Consider the following 17830-nt stretch of genomic DNA (forward strand, 5'->3'; position numbering starts at 1 on the left):
TTCATGCCACTTCTTGAATGGAGACTACTTAATGTTTAAATACCTTTGTCCTCTTATAACAAATACTTTTATATACCAAGAAAATGCAAGTTTAGACTCTGTTTTTATGGTGCAGGAAAGAATCCGGTTAGGAAAATCCATCCAAAGCTTACCCAAAGTTGGTTCGGGCTAAGCAGGGCATCCTTTTCTCCAGCATTGTTTTCCAGTTCCTCCAGTTGGAATCCAGATGCCACAAGTCAAATTATATCAGTCAATCAACTAAGCTGTTGTATATACTACTAAATGTTTCTGCAACTTTAATTTCTTCTGAGGTGCTCCCAAGCCAGATAAGATATATATTCTTGCCAGTGACTCCTGCATCTACCAAAGGGTCTCCTCTGAGTTGGGAAAACCTCCAAGGGGAAGTGCTCAGGAGGCATCCTGATTAGATGCCTCAACCAACTCATCTGGCTTCTTTCGACACCAAGGAGCAGCAACCGCACTCTGAATTCCCCCTGGATGTCTGAGCTCCCCAGCCTATCTGTTTGACCTAAGCCACCCTATAGAGGAAACTAATTTTGGGTACTTGTATCTGCGATCTTTGTCGGTCACTTCCCAGAGCTCCTGGGCACAACTAAATGAAATTAAAAGCTTACTTTCTGGCTCAGCTCTCTCTTCACTACTGCTGGAGAATATGTTTGATCAACGAGGGCTCTCGTAAAGATAAATCTCTTTTTGCTCTTCAACAAACAACAATAATCAATAACCAAGCTGTAATTTCTTCTCCTTGATTCTGTTTGTTTCTCAAAGCTGACCTTTTCAAATCTCATGAAATCATTGGACAAAGCTGTCAGCTCTCTTTCCGTCCCTCCATCTCTCTCATTCTCTCTCTCGGCCTCTGGCGGATTTTAATCAAGAGTGTTTCCTGATAATGAAAACCTGCGATAACGACTCTTTTCTTGCTGCTGCTGATAAGCACCGCAAAGCCTGGATCATTGTTCTCCATTAATTAGCCTGTACCCTTGCCAGTATTTGATGGGTTGACGCCGACACAGCGGGAGAGCGACCCTGGAGTCATCTCACAAACGAGCAGAAAATTGTCTGATGTGTGAGGAACTGGCACTGACACAAATGCGACTGTACCTTCACAGAAACTGAACGTCGTTTTTGTCGCTACTTTATGGATTTTGACGTTGTTTTTGATTTTTCCCACATTTTATACACTCCGCCCCCCCGAGCAGAAGCAGAAGAAACACCAAACTTCAGTCCAACTTTTCCATTACACTTTAGTGAAATCACACAAATATACAAACTCAGCAGAAGGCAATGGCAATGATATAAAAACTGACACAGGCTATTACATGAAGATTCATCATCATCATCATTACATTTTAATTCAGCAAAAATGACAAATAAAAACAAGGCAATGGCGAATGGTATCAAAAAATGGGCCCTGACTACATCCTGGAAAGCGCTGCATCAAGGCGACATGTATTTCTGCGTTTTTAGTTTTTAAACAGAACAAAAACTGTTTTTCCAGGCAGAGAGATGAACGGCAGCGCTGCAGAGCCGCTGGCGGTGGATCAGGAGGCTTCAATGGTGGGTTTCGTAGTTTCACACATTCTTTATGTTGCATATGAAAAGAAGGTCGGCGGGTTATGAGAAAATGTAAAGACCCGCTGAAGAGATACTTTTATATTATAGTATTTTGTTTGTTTTGTTACATTTGGTTTCATATCTTCTATTTTTCTGTTTTTATTCATTTACTTTGAAAATTGCATCGCAGGATTTTTTTTTCCTGCATACTTTTGGCAATAATTCATCTTCTCACTTCTGTCAAGCTACAACCGAGACTTTATGTGAATACTTTCAATACCATTTTCTTTGTGTTTGATGGGAAAACATCTCTAAAGGAAACTGGTGTGGAATGATTGCCCAGAAGGTTTTTTGAGGCTGGAAATGACATAAACAGGCGGTAAATGCTGATAAGGCAACATGATAAATCCTTTTGTGTGTTCTTTTAATTTTCACAACAAAGACAACATCAAAATATCCTTCTTACTACATGTTTTAGATTTCTCGCACTGCAACTTGGCTTCTGCTTTAAGCCACCTCCAAGCAGAAGCCCTCACTGGGCTTCATGAGCTCTACAGTTACTGACTGGGCAGTTATTTTGGTCATTTGGAAATGAAGACACTTTTAATGTGCTTAACATTGTGACAGGATTAAACCCAAACCATGATCCTATTCTAAACCTAACCACACAGTGGACCAAAACTGGAACTTCAAGCTATAAAAAACAGCAAACTAAGTGAGAAGATATTGGAATCTCAGCACAATTTGTCCCCAGTTTCTTGGGTTAAAGTCTTATGGATTATGCCTCCACCTACACTGACTGACTACACCTGTATTTTTAAAATGTGTGTTTCATTGGACAAATAAGTTTCCCTCAGCACACGACTGACACGGCCGTTTAGTTGTACAGGAAAGGTAACTTTTAGGAGGTGCCTCAATTAGTGGTTAATCTGAATGTTGTAAACATGTAAGAAATTAGCAGAAAAGTTCAGGATTGCTTGAAACTTGTGACAGTTTGTGAAAATCTAAAAACATAACACATAAATACTGAAAGAAGCCTGTCATTGGTTTTTGTGACAGGTTATTTCCAGCCAAAACTGAAAAAAAAAAAAAAAAAAAACGAGTATAATGGTGAAGGACAAAAATTATTAATTTGTTTGTGGCAGATGGTTAAAAAGGATTTTTTTTTTTTTGTAAAAGTAAAATGTTTAAATCTTAAATTTATGTGTAATTACTAATAAAATAATGTGATTTTTGGACGCACATGGTCACCTGTGTTTTTATGTTATATATTTGTTATATATCTAAAAAAGAGATATACATGACTTCTACAGTCATGCTGACAGCCATGCCCTGTACAATAAATATATCACATTTTTGATTATATCTTTAATTATCATGAGACAGCTGGTATTGAACTTCAAGAATTGCAGCTCTACCAAATTTTAGTCATAATAATATGTGGCATCCGGCCGTGATTCATAAACTAGAGTCACTGTCAGCTTCCTAATGAATAATGACAGGGATTTATCAAAGTTTGCTTGGTGAAGCCTCGTGATCCAACGCTCGCAGCACCCGAAGCACCACCTGAATGAACAATCAGATCCTGAACTAAGACACAAGATCCAGTGTGAGCGGCGCTTCTCGACTGGTGGTTCAGGGACCCAGATGAGGACTTTTGGACTGTGTTTAAAATCCAGGATTATGTTCTGAAAGTGCTTATAGATAAAATTTATTTGAATGCTGTGGATCCTGATGGCACAGCAACCAAGAAGCCTCCGCTCAGAATATTAATAATAATTTTAATTGTAGTAATAATAATCATATTATGGTACAATAAAGACATCTGACTCCCCCCGTTCGAGCTCAGAGGGGAGTCCAGTGATTCGCTGTTGCTATGGTACAATGAAGCCCACTGGGATCCGCTGTCGGCTCAACTCGTCTGTCAGTCACCCAACCGTCTGTCTGGAGTCTGCAGGAGTGGGAGGGGCCTAATGAGGTGGGGTCAGCCAGCTCCCATTGATTTCCAATGGGAGGTCAGTGCAAGTTTTCTGTAGGGAAACTCTCTGACCTACTTCTGCTGCTGATTACTGAACCTCCCGCTGATTATTAATGGCAGTTATACCATTGAGTTTAATCTCCCATTAGTATAAAATGGAATTTTTTTCCCCCAGGAAATCAATGAAAGCTTTCCAATGTGACTTGCGTCTTACGATACCATTAATGATAAATGGTTTGTTGACAGATTTCCCAAAAAAATTCAGATTCATCTAAATTATAAACAATACATAATATGAGAGTGGATTTGTTCTCCATGGTAACCTGATTGTTTCCAAAGAGTCTGATAAATATGTCAAATTCTTCATTGGATATTAATTCCATTACAGACGGATGATAAACTCTTCATTGGGTTTGGAGGGGACATTTTTGCAGTGTTTCTAGCACTGATTTCAAATCCAATTCTTCTAAATAACAATGGATGGAAATATAACAGAAAAATAGAAAAATCCATTTCTTTTTTTTCTTTTTTTTAAACCAATGGGGGATTAGTGTACAGTAAGAATATGATGAATGGATCAACTAGTTTCAAATAAGAGATTCCTAAGAAAAAATACAAAATGATAAACATTAAATCAACTTCTGTTTATTTTCTGTCAGAAATGAGAAGAACACCATTATACTAAAGGTATTTTTGCCAATTGATCTTCAGTGGGAGAGCTCCATTTCCCTGCTGATGTCTTTCTCCAACCCCTTCTTTGCTTTTAAAACTCCTTAAGAACATCATCTGGTAAGGAGTCGAACGACTCAACTCGTCAGACGGTTCGCCGTGTGAGTGAAGTGAGTCCGACGGGTGATTCTGATCAATAATATTGATCAGTCTCTCTGCCTCCTTCTTGGTTAATAACTCCAGGCTGAGAGGAAACAGACAGACGGATGGATTTGATGAATTGAACATGTGCACGATGGGAAATGACCGAATGAACCAGAACGATTTGTCACATTTCTCAGTGTTTTTCGACACGTCCCGTTTCTGACTGCTCTTAAATTGGACATAAACGCAGGAAACAAGTAATGAGTTAAAAAATTAAAATGGCAAGAATGAATATGAAGTGTGACCAACAGTTCTGGCTGTTTCCCAGGTTGCACATGGACTGTTTTATGACCTGTTAAAGTGTGTGTGTGTGTGTGTGTGTGTGTGTGTGTGTGCGTGCGCAATTAACGTCTGATGCTGTTGGGCTCTTCCTTCTGCTTTAACGCTGTACAAACTAATAAAACTGTCTACATCCTCCAACAATAAATATAACCCATTGTAAAAAATAAATTAAAACAAAAATAATAAATATTTCACCACTGGATAATGTTAAAAACTCTGAGGTGTGTGTGTGTGTGTGTGGATGGATGCACGTAAAACAGGGTGTAAATCAATCCCTGTTTTTTGGTTTTGTTGTCACAGGAATTTAACTTCGCTCTCCTTCAGTCTCTGTTGCCTCCTCCCAGGTGCACGTGTGTGATCAGAAGATGGACATGATGTTAAAATCTACACACACACATTCTTGCTACCACAGTGGAAACCCACCCAAGCATCATTTTATCCCAGCTGAATTTAAACTCGATTGTAAAGGTTTACTTTTCCTATTCACTTTATTTGCTGGTATTTGTTGTATCAAAGTCTGTTGAGGGCTTACATCAGATGGAACCTCTCAGGAGTTTGTGAGATGCGTTCAGTGCTGCTACAGGAAAGAGTGTCATTACATCTGACGAGACCGAGCTTCATGGATGAAATGCTTCCATTACCATTCGTTGGTTTGTCCAACTAAAAGCAGGATTACAAAAAAACTACAAGACTGATTTCCATGAAGCAAAGAAAAAGACCCACAAAATTCTCCTGTGGATCCAAATTAAATATCCAGATATTAATGTTAGGTTTGGTTGCAGATTCAGGTATCAAAGAAAAGTGGAATATTGGCTTTGGTGCAAATAGAACATCTGGAAATAAAATCATGAGCTCAGTCTCATGGCAATTCATGAATGCATGATGTAAAATAAATCTGTTATTTTCATTGGCACAATTTAAGGCTACCAAGAGGAATTTTTAATCACAGCAACTCAGCCTAATATCTACAATTAGCATGAGGGGTTTTTTTGGACAAATAACAAAGAAATACAAATTGGTGAACTACTCAACCACAGGAAAACTCCTTCTAGAAGCAAGTTGTGACAGCCATCTTGGAAACACCTATAGGCAATTATGTTGAAGCCCCTAAATTAAACGCGGAGAAAGTCCCACCATTAATTCCTATGGCAGCATAAAAACTGCATGCAGGGACCACTTAAATCTGTAAAAACTGCTTTAAAGTTGATCCACCCTTTCTGCTACAGTAAGTAGTTATCATAGTTATCATAGTGTGGCTGTTGATGGGCACTTTCGGATCAATGAGCCCATCAACAGCTGATCTTTTCAGGACTCTTTGCAGGACATTTCTCGTAATGTCTCTGCCACAAGCCAGTCCTTGCTCAGACGAAAATGCAACATGTAATTAGCTGAGCTGCTGAGATGATGGTCTGGTCAGTTCTAGTAATTGGAGGGTATCTCACTAAACAGCATAAAACCAAACAGCTATAATTTTAAAGTCACATCTTGTGCTGTTTAATGTTCATGCTAACATAAAAAAGCTACATTGGCACCAATGCTAATAACAGATTCATGCTATGTAACTATTGCCATGACACTAGGAGTGCAGGTGTAACAGAAACAGTCTTTAGTATTTGCACCTGCCCACCTTTAGCCATTCCTGCCCCTAAAACTTTTACCTTCCATCCTCTGATTTCTCTCTATAATGAGTTTTATGTTCGCGTGAGTAACTGAAATGAGCATGGAACGTTTTTGCCTCCTCCTCCTCTTCTCAGAGACCTTTCCTTCCCCAGTCGGTTTGATGGATGACGTTGCCTCCATCTTTTTTCGGCCTGATCAGTATTCTCCCTCTCTCCTCCCTCTCAGTATTCCAGCAGCATCTCCCTCCATCCTTCCTCCTCACACTTAAGCATGCAAAAAGAGAATCTGACCTCCCGCTTTCATCCTCAACCTCCCGTGTTACTCTAACATTTATTTCTCCTCTTTACATTTGAAGGAATTCAGGTTTTCTTTTTCACCTTTAGGCACAAAAATATCCCTTCTCTCTGCAGTTCAACAGTAATTTCTCCTCTTCCTCACTTTTCAGCATGCAGAGGGAGTTTACTCCTGCCCTACGGTTTCTATGCATCGCCCAGCACCTTTTTTTTCAGGATTCGCTCGTTTTCTTCTCTCCTCCACCTCATCGCATCAACGGAAAGGTGAAGCCTGATCAAACACGATGTGCTGAATTATATCCGATTTATCTGTTCTTGATGACTTTGAGTTTAAAGGGTGAGCTGAGATTTTCATTTTTTTTACAAAAAGACTGGAGATCTGATTTGAGATTTCAAACGCATCAAAGATACAGATCAGGTGATTTAAACGGTGCGACTATAAAGAAAAAGATTTTTAATTGAGCTGCAGATACGATCAGTGATTTAATGGCTGAGTTTCCACTGCAGCAGCAGAAGGAAAACACACACACACACACACACATACAGGTTGGTGAACAGTGGTATTGGTATGGTAGTGGCTTCCCTCCCTGTTCTACAATTAATCATCTTAAAGGCAGTCTTTTATCAGGACCCTTTCCTCCTCTTCCTCAATCCTTCCCTCTCTCACTCAGGTCCTTTTGGCCCCAAAGATTCAAACGACAGTGAAACATCAGCAAGAAAGAAAAAACAAAAGGTGCTTTGTTGCTCTATGGCATCGCAGAGAGCCAAAAGACAGATGCTTCATTGTGGTAGAAGATTTTCACGCAAATAACTGGCTTTCAGTTTTGGAGACACCGTTGAGTTTTTTTTCACAGCTTGGTAAAACAATCGATGTTTCAGGTTTTCTGTGGTTTGCATATAGGACTAACCTGCAGGTGACTAACCTGGACAGTGCTCAGGCTGGGGATATGCTTTATGGGTTATTTCTCATTCTCAATTTAAATCTTCAAAGACTATGTGTGTATACATTTTTTTTACCTATTAGTTTTTCTCTGGTGTATAAAAATGCTCTACACTTTATGGTCTACATTCAATCAAATCTCTCATCAAACATTTTTTACATTAATCACATTTTCTGGAAATCAGTTGCAAGTTGGCACAAATTTGCAAGTGACAACTGATGGCCAATCTGAACTTTTCTGGTGTTTGAAATGTATTTTAAGACACACACAAAAAGTTTGGGACCTAAAAACTTGTTCCTGTTAGAAGCAACAACGTGCAAGGCCCAGAAGCAGTTTGCATCTTATTTAAAAGGGGAAAGCAAAAAACTACATACCAGTCTTCCACTGGCACACATTTACACAGTATTAGTTTTGACCCAACAGTTCTGGTGCAAGTTGTTTGCTGGATGTCATATAGTTCGACAGAACTAGAACATTAAAATCTGCCTCAAATCATTGTTGAGTAGACATTAGTTTGTGTTTTTAGTTTTTGCCAATCAAACTACACCCCAAACTGACCTTTGGACAATATTTACAAGCCAGTTTCATGATGTGAAAATGTTCTACCACACAGGTGGGACTGGGGAGGTTGAAGGGTGCATTGTTGCCATGTTGGAAAGGCCATCGTTCACATAGAGAATAGGAGCATTTCACACAGAGCATTTCTGAGTTGCAGTAGTTCCAAACTTCTTCATGAGCATAATTTTTACTTGTAAGGTTTTAGAACTTAGGTGTGTGAAAGCCTCATTCTGCTTTTGGATGAGGCAGCAAAAGCTCAGACTCCATCTGAAGCGCTGCCTAACCCTTCCATACGCTACCCAAACCTTCAGGACAAACCTCCATCCAATGCCGCTCTGGAAATCTGTTCAAACAAACAACCAGTTTGGCAAATAAAAGCACCAAAAAGTCCAGTTTGTTTCCTCATCTTCCACATACAGAGCTTCTAACAGAACAGACTCCAGCTGAATCCAGTTTGGTTGGGTCTGGGCCTGATCCGATGGTGAGGGGACGGTCTTGGTTTGGCCTGAACCGTCGCTCTGCCTCCTGGCTCTTGCTCTTCCTCCAGATTCTGATGTAGCATAACGTTCAGTATACAAGTTCAGCTCTTTAAAATCCATACCGTCAAATCCACAAAGTTCTTATTACATGTTAACATTTCAATATTTTTTTCCTTTCTTTTGTATTCTTTTTTTTTTATACTTTGTCATCATTATTATCTTTCTTTTTTTGTTGTTTACAATTATGGCCACAAGTCTTAAGAGTTCTTGAGTCCAGTCCGGCTAAAATTCTATTCCGGGTTGTTTTCAATCCGGATTTGGTCCGAGTCCGGTCCAGTTCTGATGTGATCCGGTCCGGTCTTTACATGGCACTGGGCTTGTAGCTCTGCACAGTATTTACCCCTGGGCATGTTTAGCATGGTGCTGTAAAGCATGGCTGTATGTGTATGTGCAAGGTCTGTCGATAAAGCGCTGCACCAATAAACGTCAAAGTTTGTATCCAGGTGTTGGATCCAGGACCCCAGCGTCTAGGTTCTTGTGGTCCTGAAAAATGCCTGTTACTCCACTTTTGGAGATTTTTTTTGTTGAAAAATTCTACAGTCAACCTACTTATTTACAGACCTTGCCTGTGTGCCTGTGCTGGAATGTATTCAAAACGTAATGCTATATTCGTTTATATTCACTTCTAGTAAATTATTCACAATTCTGGCGAATTCCACAGTCTTGATTGGTCGGGCAGTACATTACTAAAGAGTCTTCTTGGCCAGTAGGATGGCCAGAGGCCAGCATGATTGACCAATGATGGAGTAGGGTCAAGGACGAGCAGGAATCGAAGGTGGGGAGAAAGAGCGAAGAAAGAAAGAAAAGGAAGGTAGAGAAGGAGTAGGACGAGGAAAATTAGGAGGTAAACTTCTGATGAACGGTGAAGAAAAGAGGATAGAGGGAGGACGGGATAAGGTTATGGACACAGGTACTGGTCTGTCAGTAGGCATCGGGCTCAGTGTGCTGTGGTATAGAGTGATTGTCCAGAGAATCGAGTGGTTATTTAAACAGCAACTTAGAAACATTTAGATCCTGACGAGGCTTGGCCGAACAAGTCCAAGGTCAAGTTATATCATCTCGCTTCAGAGTCCTTATTACTCTATGTTCAAATCCTCTTAGCATCCAGTGATTTCAAGTTTAGGTCAAGCCATCAGTTTATTGGACATCAGTTTATTTGCTTTCTTCTCCTTCATTAAAGCTTAAAACAACCTACTGAATCCAAAGACATCCACGGTAAGGTCAGATATTCCAAATTGGTGACTTCACTTTGTCGCTTCCAGCCTCAAGTTCTGACCTGACTTCCTTACAGTGGATTCTTCCAGACAATGCTAAGGGTTTGGCTGAGGATAAGTGGTCCAAAGTTACGACATCAGTAAAGAGGCTTTGAACCTCTGTGGTAGGCCTTGACTTAGCCCTGGACTTGTTCAGATTATGATGAGGCTCTTAAAGTTCAATCCAGCCTGTTGTGTTTTTCCTGTGACTGTCTGACCATAGGCTTAGTTTCTTGATCCTTCAGACAGAACAAGCTTTTCAAAGTGAAGTCTGTAGCTTTCATGGAAACTTGATCCAACCTTTCAACCAAGCACCTGTTAAGTTCCGAAGCAAGCTGAGTCAGGTCACTTTGTTCTCATGTCACATCCACTGTTCGGAGAAACGTGACACAGTCTTAAGCCCACAGCTACATCCCCTTTGTTTGATCCCTGCTTGCAGTAAAATCAAATCCAAACCGATAGATGCATCTAGAAGGGTTATTTTTTGCCCCCAAATGACTCAAAGTTCCGTAGTAAATGTATCCACATCGGTTTGGAAATCAATTTTCCACCCCAAAAATCCACCAAATGGAGGTAGTTGGGGTCCCACCCAGCCAGTCAATCTTCAAGTCAATCAATCCATCAACTGACAAATAAATTACTGATAGATTGATTGCTAATGCAACTGGAGCTGCGGCTGTCAGTTCGGTCCAACATGGAGCAGTTCGGCTGACTGTTTAAACAGTTCAGAAAAACCAAGTGCCCTCATTTCCCCCTCCCCCATTCTTCTTCCCACGCCCCCCCATCCATCAATCCATCAGTCCATTCATCCTTCCCCTTCTCTCAGCTGCTTCCAGACATCAGATTGATGGCTTGCTCCAGTTTGTGCCTCAGTTTGTGTTTGCGACAGTACCCATCCCGGTCCAGTGCTGTTAGGATCTACACATGCGGGAAAAACAGAAGAAATGATATCAGCTAAGGGTATTGCTTCATGTCCCTGATATAAACAAACTTGTTCGTGCATCAGTGAAAATGTTATTTTGATAGAGGTGCTATGAGTGGCTCAGAGGATCTGGGAAAGGATCGTCTTGCTCAAGGTCAGGGTTGGATGACTAGCTGATTTATTATTTTACTGCCATGTAAGATAAGTTGATGAGGCAAGTCTTAAGGGGAACCAAAGAGCCGGAAGGTCGCGTTAGGTGCTTTTACAACATCAGTCATGTAGCGAATGCCAATGTCAAACCTCAAAGTTACTAACTCACTCACCTCTTCCTTGTACTTGTTGATGTAGAAGTAGAGCTCGCTGAGTGCACTCAGGGTGTTGAACTCATTTCCGTGGAGTCGGGACTGCTCCACCAGGTAGGCGTCCATGTCCTGATCGCTGATGCTAGGCATCTTGGCTATATCCCTGTAATACCTGAAGGACACAGACAAAGTTAGTTGTGGTGACTAACTTCAGACTTTAACTGCATCAGCAAGTTAATGTGTAGCTTTTGGGTTAATTTACCAGGATAATTACCCAAGTCGTCAGTTCTAATGGTGTAATATTTTTACATTTTGCATGAGCAGGCCTTATTAATCATCAGCACTAATTAATGTGATTATGACCCCATACTATTATTCTAATAAGGCAACAGTCTCAGTCTCTGCAAGCCTTTCTTCTTTCTTTCTTTCTTTCTACAGTTCTGCTCTTCAGAATGTAAATTAAGCTGTAGTAACTACTTTAACATATTCATTCTGACAGGTTATATTGATCAGTCACTTTCTTGTCACATGGCATCAGCTAATATTAGCAGGTTAGTTAACTGGTTATTTACACCTAAACCCAGCTCACTCATTTATTTTTCTTAAATATATAAATTAATTAGCATGTTAGATACTTGCTTTACACAGGATGTATTAGTTAATAAGTTAGCGTGCTATCTACCTTTCCACCCAGCTCTTGTAGTTGGGGATGTCTTTTGCGTAGAGCAGTTTGTTGGACGGAGAGTCTTTGCCGAGCCGATGTTCAGACGTCGAGCAGGAATCCATGAAGGTCTGAGCGACGACTGACAAGCAAGCGTCGGTGATGCTGCTCTTGTGGATGTCGAACACAAACTGAGGATTCTTAATAACGTTCACCCAGAACCTGAGAGGAAGGCTGCAAGAACAGAGAAAACAAATGTTTTAAAAACCATTTAAACAGCTGTGACTTTACCTCACAATTTAAAAAAGAATCCACGCTCTACTGTGATTTTCTCTCACCAGTTGCTCTTCCAGGTGTGTCGGACATCTGGGTCAGTTATCTGTCGTTTGTCGGCCTGCTCGTCTAAGAAGTCGAACATGTATTTTATGGCCAGTGGGAGTGCAGAGCCACGATGAGCGGTGCTAAACACAGTCTCAAACAGGTCATCCACAAACTTCTGCAGTGTCCCCTGTTGGTGCGAGGACCAAAACAAAGGTTTAAATATTTAAAAATAAGATAATAGTAAAAAAAGATCATTAACCAGAAACATCGGACAAACTCAGAAGGTTAAAATTATGGTAGCATTTGATCTATTTTGCTTGAAACTAGATTACAATATACAAAATGTACATCTTCTGAAACTACAGTCTCTGCATATAATCAAGATGATTATTACAGCAATACTTTAAGGCATTACTGTAACTTTAATCTTAAGCCCCACACTGACATCTGTGAAGGCTTGTGCTGTTTTGTTTGAGGTACCTTGGTTGCTAGAAGTCTGGTCAGGTAGATTTCAGAAACCATCTTGCTGCCTCGGTCTCCTTCTCTCTGGTCGCTGTGCTCATGATTTTTCACCAGGTGCCACAGTTTAGTTCCTGGAAAGACACAAAGGCTCGATTACCAATCCCAGTTTTCCAGAAGCCACAGAAGTCTCAGTTTTACTCCTTTCTTTGGTTTATTATCAATTTATGTGAAGCAATGACCTGCAAATTTGCCAAAAAATGGCATCACTCTGTAGGTACCCTGTGTCAAACTCTATTTCAGATGTTATTCATTAACTGTAGATTTTTCATTTGAACTCCAATATTATCATTTTTGGTATCTCGATAATATAATTTCCTTTTTCTTGGCAGAGTTTTTGTCTGAGATAGACAAAACGTCCAAGGATATCAAAGATCATAACTGTGCTGTCACAGAAGTTAAATGTAATGTTGTCTCAACACAAGCAATGAATCCTGTTCATCTTTCACAGCATCTTTGATGTACCTGAAACAAACTTAAAGGTCTAACACATGAAAACACAGAGATGTATCCTAATGTAAAGAAAGCTACTATATATGTATATCTACTGCCATATTACCTGTTTCCTGGTCTGGGGTAATCATTGGAGCTCTGGATCTCAGGCTGTCGGGACTGCTGGATGTTCGCAGTAAAGACTCTGATGGCACAAACAGAGACAGAGATGGTCCTGATTAGTCGTCTGGTTAGAAAGGAGAGGAGAATTCTGATTTTGAGAGTCAATACTGTGCCTTAATGGTGAGAACCGAAAAACAACATCTGGCCTGGATATAAACTAAACTTTCACTTTTTTCCACACATCTGCTATAGCTATAAAGGTAAGCAGTCATTGTGCATAACTCCCAACAAACCACATCTGTATAACTTGTAACGTCGTCAATAATACATCTGTGTATAATTTATTTTCGCCAAAGGAATGTAAACGCTGTAATCTTGCAAGTGTTATGAATACCCGCAGACACTGAGGGTAGCAAGCTGGGAAGACACGAGAACAAAAAATTCATTTTCATGAGTGAATATCATGTTAGATTTTCTCTGTCACTTCACTGTCGGTCCAGTCCTCTGTGTTTGCTTCCAGTTTTGGAGCCAACTGTTTCCTAAAAAGATGTTTGAAGATGGTGATCGATGGTGTTGCTACACTGTCTAAATCAATCACCGTATACTTCTATCAAAAGACTAAAGACTAAAAACGCTGTTCTTCTAACTTTGATAGTTGCTAGTTCCTGCTGTGCTCACACACAAAAGAGAGAGACTTCCTGTAGAGGTTGGGTTGTCCGTACAGGTTACCAGTAATCCAGATCATGGTACGAGTTTAAAAAACAGAAGAAGAAGAAAGCATAAAGCATTCTTTAAGTTTGTGAAGACGTTTCAAACTCTCATTACTTTGATTTCTTAGCAAATTGAATGGATGCACTGAGCTGCTCTTAGAGCAAGTTTAAAGCTTTGTAGCCAGCAGACCACCACAGCGTTAATACTGTGGCAGATTCGGTCCAAGCGGGCGATGCCATTGGCAGTCATGATAACCTTGAAACTTGAAGGACTCCAGGCTACCTCAGGTTTGTTAAAAACAGTACAGATATACTGGCATTTCTGCAGCGTGTACAGGCAGTACAGCAATTTTTAGATTGCAGTTAAAAAAATGTTTGGACTGTTGCTAAATTAAACTTTCCTCCATTTCTTGATATATGTGCAATGTGGTAGAGAATGAAAAGTTTGCGTGACCTATGAGGAGGTAATAGAAACGGGAAATACAGTCGGGTGAAATAAACCAGAATGATGCATTTGATATATGAAAAGTCTGGAAACCATTACCCCTGCCAATAAAACACGATACAGAACTGGCCAGCAAGAAAACCTAACAACTGTGCGTGTGTGTGTGTGAGCGCGCTCAGTACCGTATCTGCTCAGCGATCTGGTGAAGGTGAAGGAGTTGGCGATGTTGTAGGCAGAAACCTGCTTCTGGACGAGCGCCACCACGGAGCCGTCTGTTACCTAGCAATGCACAGTGAAACATCAGTTAGTCAGCCAATCGCTCCATCAATCAGCTGACTAATTATCCGTTCAGCCGGTCGATTCTTATCCCGTCCACAATCTCGATAAAATCCACACGTGCCGCTGCAGGAGCTGATGAAGAACACGAACTTGCTCGGAGCTCAAACAGAGAGCGAGGGTGCACAGTCCGCTGAGATTTTAATAAATCAGCAAGAGGAAATGTTTTTAATCTGCAGCTGCACAGTCATTTCACGAGTGCCGTTTAAGTATTATGAACTGGACCGACTGGATACTTACATTAGACCATTCTTTCATTCTATTACATCTTCAATAGTCTTCTTAATCCTCAAAATGATCTTATACTGTATGTATATTAGATTACATTAGTTTTTAACTAAGCGACACTATATCACAATATTTTATGCAATAGAATTTTATGTTGCTTTATACTATATAGTATGTTCCATTACATTATGTTAAATTTTAAGAGTTTTCCTGGTTAATGTCATGTAAATTAAAGCTTTGGTGTTGTCTGGGTTAAAGGTTTGGTTTATGGTTGTCAGTAGTTTCAAACTGTCTAATTTTCAATTCTTTCTTGTATTTGTGAAAGAAAACTGAGAAGATTTATTGACTTATTCCAGTAAAACGTCTGTTCTTTTCACCAAATAACATGTTTGGCTGATTTCTGTAACAAAGTAATCCTTCACATTAGTGTGCAAAAGTCAGTAATTGCACTAAGCTATTAATGAAAGATTTATGTATATTCTTGCACAAGTTCTTCAGTTATTAACACAATGGTGCTAAAATCAGGTGTGGTAATATGAACACTACCTTCATTTTTACTGTATAGTGGAGACATAACCTGACCTGCTGCTGGTAGAAATGTAACTGCACTTTTAAAGCCCTCAACAATTGTGATTGGTCTGTTAAGCGCCATTGATTCCAGCTGTGATGTTCAGGATACTTTTTGCTGGAGTGTTTGGGAAACGTGAATACCACTCTCCTAACATTTTATTTGTCTCCATCGTGCACACAAGTGACTGGCGGCAGCAGCATCAGCCATTTATGCAGGTTACGGTGTAGAATCAGCCGACAGACCGAGGACAGAAATACAGACTAAATACATACAAGGAGTGAAGGGAAGAGGTGAATTAAATCACTGTGGGACAGGAACAAAGAAAGGAACAAAAAATAGGGAAAATAATAATAATGAATGGTATTTATGTTAACTAGACAAGCTAAACAGTTAAAAGTTTCTTAACTGAAAACGTTTCAAATGTGGAGAAAATATTTTATTCTCACTAAAACTTTATGCTGGTTTCATGTGGATGAAACTGCTAACAAACAGACAAACTTTCAGGTGATCTCTGCAGCAAATACACGTTTGTACCTGGTAGTGTGCCAGCGTGTTGAGTCTCTTCCAGTCGCTCTCGATCTTAGTTGTCACGTCTTCGTCCTGCAGGATGATCCTTGTGAGCCGACCCTGACGCCACTCTGACATCACGAGCACAGACAAAGGATCAGAGAACTGTCCACCCCGAACTGCAGTGATGTTTTAAATAAACTGGTTTTAAGTTTGAGGACTCTCTGCTGGAGTATGTAACAAATATATTTTTACTGATATTTTATTATTTACTGAAATTCTGATTAATGGGTACCTATTCTCGTCATTTTGTCATTTATACATGTATTCACCTAATTTAATACAATTATTAGATACACAAGTATATTTTGCAGGTATCGTGTGTCTCAGAAGATGCATTTACCAAGAACTCACATGCCTAGCGACTGTTTACTCGGTGGTACAGGGTTTTTTATTTTTCCCGCACTACGGATAAATTAGTATCCCCTGACCGGTTAGTAAGCAGTGCTGAGGTTGCTGGCTGTCTCTAGGTAAAATCAGCCGCAGTGGCTGTGGTTTCTAACAAATTGCTGCAGACAACTTATATAAAATTATTGGTCAACTACCTGCTGAGATGCAGCAAAACTGTGAAAGGTGCAATACAAACTGGAACTGAAGTAAAAGTAGTGCTGTGTAACTGTCACAGTCCATTCTAAAAGATGGAACTTTTACTTTGAAGGCTAACGCTTTCTCTTTCTGGTTTGCATTGCAGTTGCCACCAGTTTAAACAGTTTTGCCTGTTTACTACCAGCAACTCCCAGGAACCGCTTGCCAACCAGTTAAGGAAACACATTTTTATCTAGCCACAGTGGTTGCCAGGGAATTGCCAACTGGTCTTTAGTCTTTAGTGTGTAACTGGGGACTAACTAGCAGCTAGCAGGTTGTTGGGGACTTTAAACCCCATCACGCTGAAGACAGGACCTGAGTGGTGGTGGCGACGTTAAACTCATTGAGTAATAGTAGCATCTTACATATAGCAATTGCAATTATGTCTCAAAAACTAGAAAAACAACATTGATTTGTAGATGTTATGTTGTTAAACAAGAAAATATTTTCTGAGATAATCCAGTTTATGTAAAAATCACATCACAGCCACAGAGATGTCATCCATTGGTTAGCAAAGTCCTTTCATAAGTTATAAACCAGTGAACGTACCTAGCTGTAGCCACCTTTGTAACTCCAGCAACGACCATTATTACCAAAATAATCTCATGTTCTACTTAATTAGGCTTTGAACCAGCAACTGAAGCCATACACTTAGTGACAACTAGCGCAGTTTTCTCAAAGACTTTGAAACAGCAACACTTCTTTCTGCATCCAGTGGAGTCGCCCCCTGCAGGCTATTAGAAAGAATGCACTTTGCAGACGAAACGCTACATCCATGTTTTATACTGTCTGCGCCTTTTCTTTAAGTAGGATATCTGTCAGTAGTTACCCAAGTCCATGTCGTCGGCCTGAGGTCTCTGCGAGTATGGGATTCCTTTGTAAACAGCGTCCAGCAGTTTGTCTTTGACCTGAGTGACTGTGTCGCAGTTCAGCACCTTCACCGGCACCTCGGTCCCAACTTCACCCTCAGGAGGGATGCACATCAGCGTCTGAGACGGTGAGAGAGAGCAGAGACTCATCTGTCTGCACCAAACTTTATTAAGCTGCTGCTTGTGTGTTTACCACAGTGTTGTCACAGCGAGGAAAACGTCACTGGCTGTTAAATTGGATATTTTTAACCACACACACACACACACACACACACACACACACACACACACACACACACACACACACACACACACAGTCTTTTCGAG

At 40.3% G+C, this 17830-nt stretch overlaps 1 protein-coding gene across 1 annotated transcript in view; it reads right to left on the reverse strand.

Moving 5' to 3' along the window:
• Positions 1-1245: 1245 nt before the first annotated feature.
• The window catches only part of LOC100704789 (plexin A3), a 69420-nt gene continuing 52835 nt past the window's right edge, over positions 1246-17830 (reverse strand). The window contains exons 25-33 of the mRNA XM_019349290.2: positions 17464-17623; positions 16017-16120; positions 14530-14626; positions 13197-13274; positions 12599-12711; positions 12136-12305; positions 11819-12031; positions 11158-11308; positions 1246-10830 (exon numbers count right to left, since the gene is read on the reverse strand). Of these exons, the coding sequence (XP_019204835.1) occupies positions 10735-10830; positions 11158-11308; positions 11819-12031; positions 12136-12305; positions 12599-12711; positions 13197-13274; positions 14530-14626; positions 16017-16120; positions 17464-17623 (1182 nt within the window). The 3' untranslated portion in view covers positions 1246-10734. The remainder of the gene's footprint in view (positions 10831-11157; positions 11309-11818; positions 12032-12135; positions 12306-12598; positions 12712-13196; positions 13275-14529; positions 14627-16016; positions 16121-17463; positions 17624-17830) is intronic.

This window comes from Oreochromis niloticus, linkage group LG20 (genome assembly GCF_001858045.2).
Source record: "Oreochromis niloticus isolate F11D_XX linkage group LG20, O_niloticus_UMD_NMBU, whole genome shotgun sequence".
In the NCBI taxonomy this organism is placed as follows: Eukaryota; Metazoa; Chordata; class Actinopteri; order Cichliformes; family Cichlidae; genus Oreochromis; species Oreochromis niloticus.